The sequence below is a fragment of the Euleptes europaea genome, chromosome 6 (assembly GCF_029931775.1).
Source record: "Euleptes europaea isolate rEulEur1 chromosome 6, rEulEur1.hap1, whole genome shotgun sequence".
Lineage (NCBI taxonomy): Eukaryota > Metazoa > Chordata > Lepidosauria > Squamata > Sphaerodactylidae > Euleptes > Euleptes europaea.
In genome coordinates this window covers 97,430,823-97,445,477 of record NC_079317.1, presented here as the reverse complement: position 1 = coordinate 97,445,477, position 14,655 = coordinate 97,430,823, and the positions used below count along the sequence as shown (strand labels likewise).

The following is a 14,655-nucleotide window of genomic DNA, read 5'->3' as shown; positions in this document are numbered from 1 at the left end:
GATTTGTTTCCCCACTCCTACACATGAAGCTAGATGGGTGACCTTGCGCTAATTACGCTTTCTCAGCTCCAGCTACCTCACAGGGTGTCTGTTGTGGAGAGGGGAAGGGGATTGCAAACCAGTCTGATTCTTCCTTAAGTGGTGGAGAAAGTTGGCATATAAAAACCATCTTCTTCTTTTGATCCCATTAACTTGGCCTCACATGTTCCACTCAATTATCACTGGTTGGTGGTTGTCAGGCCTTACTGCCTCAGAGCCCGTGGAGCTTCCACCGCTGCACACCTGCTGCGGGCCTCCTCTCAAGGCTGGTTGCTGAAGGCTGTTCAAGGCTGTGATCTCATCTGTTTGTGGTACTGTGTTTTGACTTTCAAGTCTTGAGAGACTGGGAAGCCTTGTGAACTGTTATCTGGCCGTAGCCATAGGAACCAGCAGGTTCCCGGAGTAAAGTTGCTTTCGCTTTTAATCCTTTTTTATTGTACGCAAATCCACCTTGCCTCGATTGCTGCCCTAATGTCAGACTCTGGAGTCCGTCCCTAGCTTCCCACAAACAGACATTCTCGCTCTGGAAGAGGAGGTCATCTGTAAAGTGGTGTTTCCGTTCCTCTTGCTTCTGGGAGGCAGGACTAAAAACTTTAACTTCCTGTCTGGGGAAACGCCCCCTCATTTCCAGTTCTTTCCTGCCTCGCTTTGGGAGAGCAGGCTTTATCAGCAGCTCTCTGCTAACTCTTCTTAGAAGGGTAGTTTTCTAACTTTTCTTGCTCTTTCTTTTCTCAGGTCTATTTTCTAATCTATACTATTTCTCTTTCTGTCCTCCTGCTGCACAGTATAGACCCTTTTTTATTCAGGTTGTGGCTTTCCCGCCAAATCAAAATGGCGGATGCCCCTCCTGATGCCTTTATCGCACAGGAAGATTTGGACCCCGGCTTGCTTGTTCCAGCCCCGCAAGCCCAACTAAAAGCCCCTGGCAGCCACTCCGGTGGTTCTAAGGGGAAGAGCAAGAAGAAGCGGGGAGACGGTTCCATTAAGAGGAAGGGAACCGATGCGGCCCATGTTAAAGGTAACAAAAGGGCTCGTGCAACTTCTGTTCCCCGCTCTCTTGCCGCGCCGCGCAGGCTCCCGCCCGCGGCGACAGTGACGGAAAACCAGACGGCTACAGCCGCGCCACAAGCCACAACCTCGGAGAACCCTCCAGATGGTAAGGCGCCGACTCCCTCCTCGGAGGGTAACGCGCCCCCACCCCTATCCGCCATAGAAGCGATGGGACTGCTTTCTCTTAAGGCGGAACTCTCGGCACTAATTAAGGAGGCCTTTGCAGAAGGCATCAGGGCAGTGCATCTCGCTTCCCCTACCTCCTCAGTCCATGGTTCCTCAGAACTTAGCGACCCGGGTGAGGGCCCCAGTTCCCAACCACCCCAAAGGTAGGGAGGGAGCCAGTGGCCTACCAAGGCAGCCCTTAAGGCCCCTCCGACCAAGTCAGTCACCACCACGGTCACCTTTTCCCCTGCCTCCTCTGATGATGAGAAGGAAGAAGGCGAGTTCTCCTCCGAAGGAGAGGACCTCACTCCAGAGGAAAAGCAACTCAGGTTGTTTAGTCCCGATGACTATCAATCACTACTTTCCAAGACCCTAGCAGCCCTTGACTTGAATGCAGCCCCTGACTCCCAGCCTCAAGAAAAGCAGTTAGGGACCAAAGAGTTCTTCCATATGCACCACGCTACCCCACGTGTCGCCCCCATCCCTGATTATTTTTTAACCCTTATTAATGCAGAGTGGGATAAACCCCTGGCTTCTCGCCAACCTCCAGCAGTAGTTAAGAAGCTTTATAACATAGCCAATAGCTCTGCTGATATATTCAAGGTCCCCCTAGTGGAACCCGCAGTTACTGCTCTCCATACCTCTGACCTAGTCACAGAGGAGGGCCAGGGCCTCATTAGGGATCCCGTTGACCGCAAAGCCGACTTGGCCTGCAAAAAGTCCCACGATGCAGCAGCCTGGGCCATCCAAGCTTCCATCACTTCAGCCCTTGTTGCTCGTGCGGCAATAGTCTGGACCAGAAAACTGGGTCAACTTATTCCAGAGGACGACAGGAACGCCTTGGAGGGGGCCTCTAGAATTCTAAAAGCCGTGTCCTTTCTAGCAGACTCCTCCCTAGACACGATGACTTTCGCGGCTAGAGCCATGGCGACCACGGCGGCGGCCAGAAGAGCGCTATGGATCCGCCCCTGGCAAGTACAGCACAGATCCAAAGCAGTTTTAATGGGGTTCCCCTTTCAGGGAAAGAAGCTTTTCGGGGAAAAGCTGAAAGAGATATTGGTTGAAACCAAAGATAAGAAGAAGGCCTTACCCAAGGTCTTCAGTAAAGAACAAAAAAGCTTTTCCTCCCAGGGTTCCTTTCGCACCTCCCACACCCTTTCCAGGTACAGACCGGAACAAAGAAGAAGTCATTGGAGCTCCTCAAGGGGTTCCTTTCGGAGAGGGGGCCGTTTTTCCAAACCCTCTTGCTTCACCAACTTTCAGGGAGAAAGAAACGACAAATCCTTCCGTCCAGCAAAACAATGACACTCCCACCCAGCCTGTGGGGGGCAGGCTGACTCAATTCCGCCACCGGTGGAAAACCTCCCATCCAGACGCCTGGGTATTCAACATCATCCATCAGGGCTACCAGCTGGAACTGGTTTCCATTCCCCCAGACCGTCTGGTAGCATCAACTCGCCCCTTAAACAAAGAAAAGCAGTTCAGAACAGCAGAAGCCATCCGCCACCTACTCGACATCCAAGCCATCGAAGCAGTCAATCCACAGGAGCACTCATCGGGAGTCTACTCCTATTTCTTTACAGTGCCAAAGAGAAACGGAGATTGGAGGGCTATCCTCGACCTCAAGTTCCTCAACAGACACATCCTCAGAAGACGCTTCAGGATGGAAACTCTGCGTTCAATCACAGAGGCTCTACGACCACAGGACTTCCTCACATCCATCGACTTAAAAGAAGCCTACCTGCACGTCATGATCCATCCCCTCCATCGAAAATTCCTCCGTTTCCGCTTCCAACACAGACACTTCCAGTTCCGGGTGCTTCCCTTTGGCCTGTCATCTGCCCCCCGGGTCTTCACAAAGGTGCTTGTTACCTTGATAGCCCGGGCACGGCAGAAGGGAATTCGACTGCACCCCTACTTAGACGACATCCTGATCTGTGCGTCATCAGGGGATCTGTGCCTCAACCACACCAGGATAGTCTTGGAACTTTTGGAAGCCCACAGTTTCCTCATAAACAAGGAAAAGAGTCATCTTTCCCCTTCCCAACATCTGCTTCACTTGGGCGTCCACATAGACACAGTCTCCAACACTCTGTCTCTGCCAGAGGACAAGGTAACCAAGATCTCCTCCTTGGCCAAGTTCACCCTTCTCTCCAAGTCAGCTCAGATCTTCAACCTAGAAAAACTCCAGGGCCTCATGATCTCCACCATTCCAGCAGTACGGTGGGCCAGACTTCATGCCAAGACCTTGCAGTGGTTCCTTCGCCCATATCAGAGGGAGATCTCCCTCAGGTCTCACAAACGCCTGATTTTACCCAAAACCGTCAAGTCGAGCCTTCGATGGTGGGCCTGTCCCAGCAACCTCTCTCAGGGTCTTCAATATATCATTCCCCCTCCGATCCAGTTGTTCACCGACGCATCCCTCACGGGTTGGGGAGCCTCCCTTCTCAACCAACCGGCGCAAAGACTCTGGAACGCGAAGGAGCGACTGATGAATATCAACGCCCTGGAAATAAGAGCCATCCGAAGGGCCCTACAACACTTTCATGCCCAGGTCAGAAACCAACACCTTCTCATCAGGACCGACAATGTGGCAGCGAAAGCGCACATCAACAAACGGGGGGGGTTCTCGGTCCTTGAACCTGCACAGAGAGGCCAAGCTCATTCTGTCATGGGCGGAGATCCATCTCGCCTCCATTTCAGCGGAACACATACAGGGGACAGTCAACACACAAGCGGACTGGCTGAGCAGGCGGACTCTGGACGAGTCAGAATGGTCCCTACATCCGGAAACCTTCCTTCTCCTCTCCCAGCACCTGGGCTTCCCGCAGGTAGACCTTTTTGCATCAGCTTCAAACCACCTGCTCCCAAGATTCTTTACCCGTTACCATCATTCTCAGGCGGAAATGACGGACGCCTTACTGTCTCCGTGGCCGAAGGTTCTTCTCTACCCCTTCCCTCCTCTTCCACGCATCCCCAGAGTTCTGAGACGGGTAAGGACCCTGAAAGCGTCAATCATTCTAATCGCACCTTTTTGGCCGAGACGCCCCTGGTTTCCAACCCTGGTGGAGATGTCAATCTACAATCCCTGGAGACTCCCAGTGCGACACGATCTACTCAAACAGGGCCCTATTTGCCACCCAGACCCGGGGTGGTACCGCTTGACCGCATGGCTGTTGAAAGGGACCGGCTCTTAGCCTTAGGCTACAATCCAGACATCGCGGACACCATCGTTGCGTCCCGGCGCCCTTCCACGCGTCGCATCTATGGCACGACCTGGAAGACCTTCGCGAGGTGGTGCACCCGCAAACACGTGAACCCGTTAAAACCTCGAGTTTCTCACCTGCTGTCCTTTCTCCAGGATGGACGACTCAAGGGTCTCAAGCCAGCCACCCTTCGCCGACAACTTGCCGCAATAGCCACCTTGGTCCCAAAGATCTCAGGCTTCCAGATAACTAAACATCCCCATATAAAGGCCTTCCTTAGAGGGGTCAGTCTTTCCTCCCCAGCAGTAGCCCATAGATTCCCCACATGGAGTCTCCATACAGTTTTGTCCGCCCTCACCAAGGCGCCTTTCGAACCTTTACGCTCTACCGACCTAAGACACCTGAGAATGAAGGTTTTGTTCCTAACGGCCGTTACCTCGGCTCGAAGGGTCTCAGAGTTGGGGGTCCTTTCGGTCAGACCAGAACTATGTACCTTTCACAGGGATAAGGTAGTCCTCCGCCCAGACCAGTCCCTCCTCCCTAAGGTGGAAGGGACCAGGAATTAGTGCTCCCCTCCTTCTGCCCCAACCCACAGCATCCCAAGGAGAGAGAATGGCACACTTTAGACCTCAGGAGGGCTCTCAAGATCTACATCTCATGCACCGAGGGCATCAGGACCTCTGAAGCCTTGTTTATCAATTTGTCAGCCCCGAATAAAGGCAAGCCCATGTCTCGCACGGCAATAAGCCGCACCATCAGATCTTGCATTTCCCAGGCCTATAGCTCCAGCAAGTTGGTCGTGCCACAAGGCATCATGGCCCATTCTGTCAGGAGTGCTGCTACCACAGCCGCCCTCCACCGACAGGCTTCCCTAGAGGAAATCTGCAAGGCGGCGACCTGGTCTTCCGTCTCCACCTTTGTCCGTCATTATAAATTGAATCTGTTCGCTTCTGCAGACGCGGCCTTTGGCCGCAGAGTCCTCCAGAGCGTTCTGCAAAATTCTTAACCCACCCGGGCCAGGGACAGCTCTTGTAAGTCCCACTTTACAGATGACCTCCTCTTCCAGAGCGAGAACGAGCCGTGGATACTCATTGTGAAGGCTCCTTCTGCTCTGGAATACGGAGGTCATCTGGCCCACCTCTCAGGAATTTAGCATTTGTTCGGGATTAGCTAGTTCGTTTGGGGATCTAGCAAATTCCTGCCTTATCCACAACGGAGCCATGGCTCTTAATTGAGTTGCTGTTACTAACACTTGTTGTTTCTTCTCACAGTTACTGTTGTTCTTTCTATTTACACCTTCCTGTTCCAAAAAAAAAAAAAATAAGGGGGCGGAATCTAAGTGTTCTTGTGCCCTATAGCTCGGAAAGTTTTCAAACTGGAAATGAGGGGGCGTTTCCCCAGAGACAGGAAGTTAAAGTTTTTAGTCCTGCCTCCCAGAAGCAAGAGGATCGGAAACACCACTTTACAGATGACCTCCGTATTCCAGAGCAGAAGGAGCCTTCACAGTGAGTATCCAAGGCTCGCTCTCAGACTGGTGAGGATCCTAAGCAGAGCTAATTTAATAAGAGAAAAAGGACAGAATTTCAGCAGCTGACTGCAGCTCAGGCAAGTGAGAGCAGCAATAGAGGCAAGGTGGACTTGCGTACAATAAAAAAGGATTAAAAGCGAAAGCAACTTTACTTCGGGAACCTGCTGGTTCTTATGGCTACGGCCAGATAACAGTTCACAAGGCTTCCCAATCTCTCACGACTTGAAAGTCAAAACACAGTACCACAAACAGATGAGATCACAGCCTTGAACAGCCTTCAGCAACGGGCCTTGAGAGGAGGCCCGCAGCAAGTGTGCAGCGGTGGAAGCTCCACGGGCTCTGAGGCAGAAAGACCTGACAGTGGTAGACTGGTCTACAACAGGCCTAAGGAAATTCCTTACCATCCTGATTACTTATGCTAGGCTGGGTATGATATGAAAAAAATGGAATTTAATGTAGTAGTCTGGGTTTTCTAAATGATTTGGTTACTAACTGAAAGTCTTACTGTATTTTCCCCTTCTCCACAGAAACAAGTTTCTGAAGATGTGCCATCATACAGTATTCATGGATGAATTTGAAAATACAAGTGCTGTCGTAACATTACTGAATATCTGCCCTATTCTTTTTCATTTTATACCAGGAATTACCGTAGACTTTCATGAACAACTAAAAATGTGCAACTACTATTTTCTGAGTTTGTATATAATTGAAGCAACAATGAAGGTACGGATTCTATAATGTTCTGACATTTTTGTGTTATAGGTAATATTAATTACTGACATATTTTATAAACTAGAATTTGAATTTACCTTTTAACACTAAAATGTTAACTTGAAAATCCAGTTTCTTGTAAGTATTAAACAGTACATTGCTCTCCTTTGATTGGTATCACCTTTATTTTGTCCATGTTTTAAAGCTAACAAGCAGGAGATCCATAAGGACATGCAGGGGAACATTTCATTTCCCCCCTCCCCACTATTTCCTCTTTCACTTCCCTGGCAGCCCCCTTAGCCTCTCTTTTTCTGCTTCCTTCTCTCCTTCCCACCAACAAGCGAACTTACCTTTGTCAGCCCTCCTTCATTTTTCCCTCTTCCTTCCCCTGCCTTGGCAGCATCTCCCCAGGAAAAGTGTGGCCTAATTGCATGCTGCTGCCAGGTCCAGCAGAGTTGCGCAGATAGCAGCCTGTCCCCATCAAGTCCTTTTTCAGCAAATTGCATGGGAGGGGAAGGGGACATTTTCCAGGGTTGTTTTGGCCTCCAAGTCCCCCCCCCCCGCTTTCCTTTTCAGAAACCAAGGTTTGGAAGGCCAAACAATATTGTTTTATGATATTTTAAAATCAAAATGCCGTATGGATAAAGTGGTGTTGAAAAAAGAGGCAAAGTGGATCCTGAGATTGAAAACTCTGCTCCCTCATAGGTTAGATGAGAGCCTTGAGCTGTTATCTCTCATATGAGATAAAAGCTAAACCAGATCAGTGCACTTCTCTTCCTGAAATTCTATTGCGGTGGGAACTGCTTAAGACTATTATACAGGGCAGGTTTTTTATATATTTGTTGGGGAATAGATAGCGAGCTTCGTTACATGTCAGGCAGACAAGGGTTAAAATTGATTGTATTGATGCTGACCAGTTCAAGAAGGTGATGTAATCTCCAATGTGTCAATTAGCTATTGGTCAGGGAGGATCAGTTGTAAACATGTTGTTGGTCACGTACCCAAAAATCTGCATGTTACAGCTCTTTCTTTGTCTAAGAAGAAAGAGCAGTATCAGTTACCTTTTGGATCTCAACCAGAGAGGATGGAGCAACTAAGAGATGCCATGTGCTTAAGTTTAGATTCCTGCCAGTTCTTCTCAGTTCTGGGCGAAGGGCATCTTGTGATTCGTGGGTATTATCGTCACGTGCCCAGGGAGGCAGGACCAAAAAACTTTCCTACTTCCTGTCTCCCTGGGCGGGAAGCCCAGTTTCCGTCCTGCCTTGGTTAGGGTGGCAGCGTAGTTTGTGAACTCCGTTCTGAAGCGTTTTTTCCTCCTTTCACCCTTTTCTGTCTTGAGTCTTTCTTGTTGTTTGTCTCCTCCTCTTGTTACTGCCCCTTTTTCGCCAGTGCCTTTTGCTCTTTGCGAACGCTCCCTCCCTTCCATTCCTCCCTTGTCTCTCCGACCCCACTTCGCCTCGTTAGGCAAGATGGCGGACGGCAGGAGAGATTCTGATTCAGACCTCTTGTCCGAGGAGGATCGCAACTCAGCCCTCGTCGTCTCGGCAGGGCGCCGTCGTAAAGAAGCCGCCGGCGGCCGGAGTGGAGGCGCTGGGAACCGCAGCTCGGAAGGGCCGTCTACTTCAAAGAAGGCGCGATCTGAGGAGTCGCCTCAAAATGGTGCGGAGCGCGGCGGCGCCCGCGAAATGGCGCCTGTTACAGCGATGGCCCCGGCGGGTCCTGGGAGAATCGGGGAATCGAGCATTCCCTATTTGCATTGGGGGGGTAATGTATTACAAGCGGATTCGGAGGCCCCAGTTACTAGAAGGGAAATGCTAAACCTTTTTAATGGGGTATTAGATAAGCAGGCGCAGATGATGGAGGCCTTTAGAAACTCACTCGCCCCCATCATACAGGGCACCGACCTTACCCATTCCCAGTCCATTGTCCACCCTCAACAGGAGCGGAGGGACAAGCAGAGCCGGCCGGGAACGTAGTGGCGCACTAAGGCAGCTCTGAAAGGCCAACCTTCCCTACATCCTCAGCAGGCCTTAGATGAACAACTGTCAGCAGCCTCTGACAACGAGAGCAGAGAAGAAGGGGAGTTCGACTCCGATGAGGACACTCCGGTTTTGCTAGAGGAACAACACCCTCGCCTTTTCTTGGCTGAGGATTTTCAGGGATTACTTTACAAAGCTCTTATAGCCTTGGATCTCAACGAAGACCCAGATCCGGCTATTGAGGCGGTGCCCAAGTCCAAGTAAAAGGGAACCAGGGAATTTTTTCCCAGTACAAAGCCTCGTGTCTGGGAGATACCTTTCCCAGAGTTCTTTGAAACTCAAGTTCAAACTGAGTTTGATAAGCCCCTTGCTAACAGGCAATTTCCGGTTAGTGTTAAGAAACTCTACATCATGGTGCCCCAGGCCATGAGCCTCTTTCAACTTCCTCTCATAGACGCACCTGTAGCCACTGTTCATTCCCCAGACCTTCCTTCGGAGGATGGCAAGGGGACCATCAGGGACCCAATAGATAGAAAGGCAGAAATCCTTTCCCAAAAAGTTCATGAGGCCTCTACACTGGCCATCCAGGCCTCTGCAGCTACCTCCCTTATGGCACGAGCCTCTATTGTATGACTCAGGAAAATCATACAGCTATATACTGGAGATAATTGTAAACTATCCAAAGGCCTCGACAGGCTGCTCAAGGCCTCGGCCTTCATGGCGGATGCTTCTCTGGACACTGTCCTTTGCAGCTCGGGCCGCCTCATCTAACATTGCCATCAGAAGGGCACTCTGGATTCCCCCATGGCAAAATGAGATCAAAACGAAGACCTTGACCATGTCTTACCCTTACACTGGGGGTAAGCTTTTTGGGGAAAGGCTTGAAAAGATCTTGATAGAGAATAAGGACAAAAAGAAGGTCCTTCCTAAGTCCTACAAAAAGGATGGAAAGGCTTCATCTTCCTTCCCCAACTTCAGGTCCTCTCACACACTTGCACCCTACAGACCCGACCAACGTAGAGGTTCGTGGAACAGTGGTAACGGGTTCCTTTCGTAGAGGGAGTAACAGATTTTTTAGTCCCTCCCAGGTTCATCAACAACAGTTCCCTAGCAGTAGAGGGGACAAGTTCAACAAGAACCCCAAGCAGTGACGCCAAGTCACTGTAGGGCAGGCTCCTACAGTTCCATCAGGTATGGGAGTGCTCCTACACGGACGCCTGGGTGTCTCAGATCATTTCATTGGGATACCTAATAGAATTTACCAGCATACCAAAAGACAAATTTCTGAATTCACCAAGGTCAATTCGACTAGAGAAACACCAAAGAACATTACAGGCGATTTCCCACTTACAACAAATCCTAGCCATAGAACCAGTACCTCAGGAGGAACAGGGCAAAGGGGTATATTCCATCTTCTTTACAGTCCCCAAGAAAAATGGGGAGTGGCGAGCTATCTTGGACCTGAAACATCTAAACAGAAGGGTCCGCTACAGGAAGTTCAGGATGGAAACCCTTCAGTCCATCCTGGAGGCCCTACAGTTGGATCAGTTCCTAACATCCTTGGATCTGAAGAAGGCATACCTCCATATACCAATCCACTCTTCTCACCGCAGGTTCCTCAGGTTCTGTTACGACAAAACTCACTTCCAATTCAGGGCACTCCCGTTCGGGCTTACTTCCGCCCCACAGGTGTTCTGGAAAGTCTTAGAGACGTTGGTGGCACTGCTGCGCCAGGAAGGCATAACAGTCTTTCCATACCTGGACGATCTGCTAATATGCTCGAAGTCCAGGGAGGAAGCCACCTTACACACGTCCAGAGCAATCAATGTCCTAACGAAACACGGATTTCTTGTGAACACAGACAAGAGTCACCTAACTCCCACACAGAGGTTGGAACACCTGGGAGTCATTATAGACACACACCAGAATCGAGTGTTTCTGCCCCGGGAGAAGATCACCAAGATTCAGTCCATGGTGCACTCCACCATCAGATCCACTCGGGGGAAAATAATGACACTGGCCAAACTATTGGGCAAGATGGTAGCCTGTCTCAGCTCGGTTCCCTGGACCAGGTTTCATTCCAGGCCTCTACAGATACTTTTACAACCATACCAGGCTCTTATCACGAAAAGCAGGGACAGAACCATCCTTCTTCCCCTAGACTTTCGGCGCTCGCTTCTTTGGTGGAGCAAGCCCAGCAACCTCAGCAAGGGACTGCATTTCCTGACCGAGGAACAAATTCAGGTTTACACAGATGCCAGCCTGGAGGGTTGGGGGGCAACCTGCCAGAACCAGATAGTACAGGGATCCTGGTCCCAGGCGGAAAAAAGGCTACACATAAATCTCCTACAACTGAGAGCGATTCGATTGGCTCTAAGACACTTCGAGGTTTTTCTCCTTCACAGGCATGTTTTGGTCCGAACAGACAACTCATCGGCCAAAGCCTATCTGAACAAACGGGGGGGTCGAGGTCGACCAGACTCCACAGAGAGGCGGAATCCATCCTTTCATGGGCCGAGGTAAACCTGCAGTCACTTGCCGCGGAGCACGTAAGTGGGGTACTCAACATTCAGGCCAACTGGTTAAGTTGTCAGGTGCTGGACGAGGGCGAGTGGTCCCTCAACAGGTCGGTTTTTCAGCAGGTGGTAGAGAGACTCGGCCAACCACAGGTACATCTATTTGCCTCGGCGGCCAACCATCAGCTTCCGAGGTTTCTAACTCGTTATTTCCACCCAGAGGCGGAGGACATGGATGCCCTTCTGGCTCCATGGCCACGGGAGGTCCTGTTTGCCTTTCCTCCCATCCCCATCCTCCAGGGGGTGAGAAGAAAAATCAGAAAAGAGCAGGCCACAGTAATCCTCATTGCCCCCATGTGGCCAAGAAGGCCGTGGTTCCCCAGCCTTCAGGAACTTTCGATTCAGGCTCCTTGGGAACTCCCGAACATCCCAGACCTGCTCAATCAGGGACCATTATGGCACCCGGAACCTCAATGGCTGCGCTTAACCGCGTGGAAATTGAGAGGAGGTCCCTCTTAGAGAGGGGTTACACTACAGCTGTGGTGGATACAATGATAGAGGCCAGAAGGCCGTCCACCAGGAGAATCTATAACACTTCATGGCGAGCCTTCGTGCTGTGGTATAAACGTAAACACCTTGATCCTCTCTCCCCGGGCATCCCTTCTATTCTGGAGTTCCTGCAAGAAGGAGTTTGGACGGGTCTTAAGGTCGCCACCCTGCGGAGGCAGGTGGCAGCCTTGTCCACTGTGTTGTCACTGGAAGGGAGCTCCCTTCTGTCTAAACATCCTCACGTTATAACCTTTCTCAAGGGAGTCGGACAAACTAGTCCGCCAATAGTTCACCGTTTTCCTACCTGGCGGCTGAACGTGGTTCTAACGGCGCTAACCCGCCACCCCTTCGAACCAAGCAGAGAGATCCCATTGCGGCTGCTGAGACTCAAAACCATATTTCTCACAACGGTGACCTCAGCTCGTAGAGTTTCTGAGTTGAGTGCACTCTCCTGTTCTGAAGGATTCTGCATCTTTCATAGGGACAAGGTCGTCTTGTGACCAGACCCCACCTTCATGCCTAAGGTGAATTCTGTCTTTCACCGGTCACAGGAGATTCATTTACCATCCTTCTGTCCGAATCCCTCCCACTCCAAGGAAAAGGAGTGGCACCACTTAGACCTAAGGAGACTTTTGAAAGTGTACCTCAAGCGTACTGCCCCCATTAGAAAATCGGATGCACTATTCATCTCCTTATCCAATCCTTCCAAGGGTGGGAAGATGTCTCCGTCTGCAATCAGTACGGCAGTGAGACAATGCATCGTAGAAGCCTATAGGGCGAGCAGGGTTCCCCCTCCGGCCGGCATCACAGCGCACTCCGTGTGTAGTGCGGCCACGTCTGCCGCCTTTAATAGACAGGCCTCTGGATGAGATATGTAGGGCAGCCACCTGGTTGACAGCCTCTACGTTCATTAAACACTATAAGATCGATTCCATGGCCTCTGCGGATGCTGCCTTCGGCAGAAGGGTGCTGCAGCAGGTCTTGGATTCATCCTAATTCCCGCCCAGCATTCTAGCTCTTGGATATCCCACGAATCACAAGATGCCCTTCGCCCAGAACTGAGAACGGAGCCTTGTTTACTCACCGTGACGGCTCCTTCTGTTCTGGGTCGAAGGGCATCTTGCCCGCCCATTAGGATCAAAGACTTACCTATCATCTGCTTACTTACCTGCTTAGTAGCGACACCAAAAACGGGTTGGAGATAAAAAAAAACTGGGTTGCAATAAACAATGCTCCCTATGTCCGCCATTTTTTCCTAATGTTATTCAGGAACCTTACTGTCATTTTCGTTCTTGTTGGTTTTTAAAGGAGTTCATAGTTAATACGTTAGCGATATCTTTGTTGCTTGCTGCATATATTTTCCGTGTATACTTACCTGTCTCTTTAGCTTGGCGAGTCCGAAAACTGGGCTTCCCGCCCAGGGAGACAGGAAGTTGGAAAGTTTTTTGGTCCTGCCTCCCTGGGCACGTGACGATAATACCCATGAATCACAAGATGCCCTTCGACCCAGAACAGAAGGAGCCGTCACGGTGAGTAAACAAGGCTCCGTTTTCTGGCAGGTTTAGGAAACTAGAGATGTAGTAAGGATTTATTGTTTTAAACTCAAGTTTACCCTACCCTATTTTATAGCTAGTAAAGTTTTGTTTTTGCTAAGACAAAGGACTTTGTCTATGCGTTGTGTGTGTGTGCTTTAATTGACTTTCACCAGCCATAATCATACGATCCATAATCCTCTGATAAAAGAATTTTCCCAACAATATTTGGTTATAATTTGTGAAAGTTCAGGAGAGTTGTGTAGAAATTCTGTTTTAAGAACTGTGTTTACAACGTTGTATCTGTATAATATCCATTTGGTTCTGTATAAATTTATGCGCTTTTCACATGCTCATTGAGCACAGTCTTTCACTGTGTCTTTTAATTATTTTTATATTATATTCTTGTTTTTATTTGTATTCTTACAGGTTCCCCTGAACAAGTGCAGGTAAAATGCATGAGGGCAGTATAACAGAATAAAACTATTCTTTTTCCTACTAGCAAACCTCAAAATGGCCCTGAGATCTCAGAACGTTGTCTCAGTGGGCATTGCTTTCTTAAAGTTAGTTTCTATTATTTTTCCACTCTTCACCCTCGTTTTACAACCTCCCAAGCAGAGCGACTACTCGCCTATTGCGGATGACGAGAACCGTTGACCCCAGCAACTTTCCACTAGACGTTGGGGATCACCCAGCCAAGGAAGATCTCGGTGATTGGATTACAAAATTCCAAGGGCCTCGACCCGGACGGACCGGGGAGGCCACAGACGAAGTCCAAAGTCTGCTGGCTCAAAACCAGGCGTTGGAGGAGCAGATGGCTCGGATGCAAAATCGAATGGATTTAATGTGGCGGGACATAGGTGAGATGCTGCGGGCGCAAACTCTTGTACCGTCCCCGCTGCCGCCTGGACAACCAGGTCAGGCAGGAGCACTGATCCAACCATCGTCAGGTGGGTCGCAGCGGACCTTTGCTCCGCTCCCTCTAGCTCCACAGCCGGGATTACCCCATCCAGCGGGGTCCCGGACGGGAGCACCAGGACTACCTGGAGCACCCCAGCCAGCGCCAGGATTACCTGGGGCGCCAGGACAACTGGGGGTACCGCCGCCTGCATGTTCGGCACCACGGCAACCAGGGGGGCCGCTGCCCGCAGTACCGGGGGGACCGCAGCGCTGAGACTACCAGGGGCGCCCATGCAGCCATGGCCACAGCCCTGCATGTTTGCCCTGCATGGGGGCCTGCAAGTAACTTTTAACGGCTCTGCAGAAGCCCTACCCTACTTTTTGCACCAGGTAGACAGCTGGTAGACACCAGCTAGACAGTTGCGAGCAAAGACAGTGGTTCCCCACTGAAGACAGTCATGTACGATATGCATCCTCCCT

At 50.4% G+C, this 14,655-nt stretch overlaps 1 protein-coding gene across 1 annotated transcript in view; it reads left to right on the top strand.

Moving 5' to 3' along the window:
* LOC130479577 (sodium/hydrogen exchanger 10-like) overlaps window positions 1-14,655 on the top strand; it is a 144,604-nt gene that overhangs the window by 63,950 nt on the left and 65,999 nt on the right. Inside the window, exon 14 of the mRNA XM_056851973.1 lies at window positions 6,516-6,711. Within this exon, the coding sequence (XP_056707951.1) occupies window positions 6,516-6,711 (196 nt within the window). The remainder of the gene's footprint in view (window positions 1-6,515; window positions 6,712-14,655) is intronic.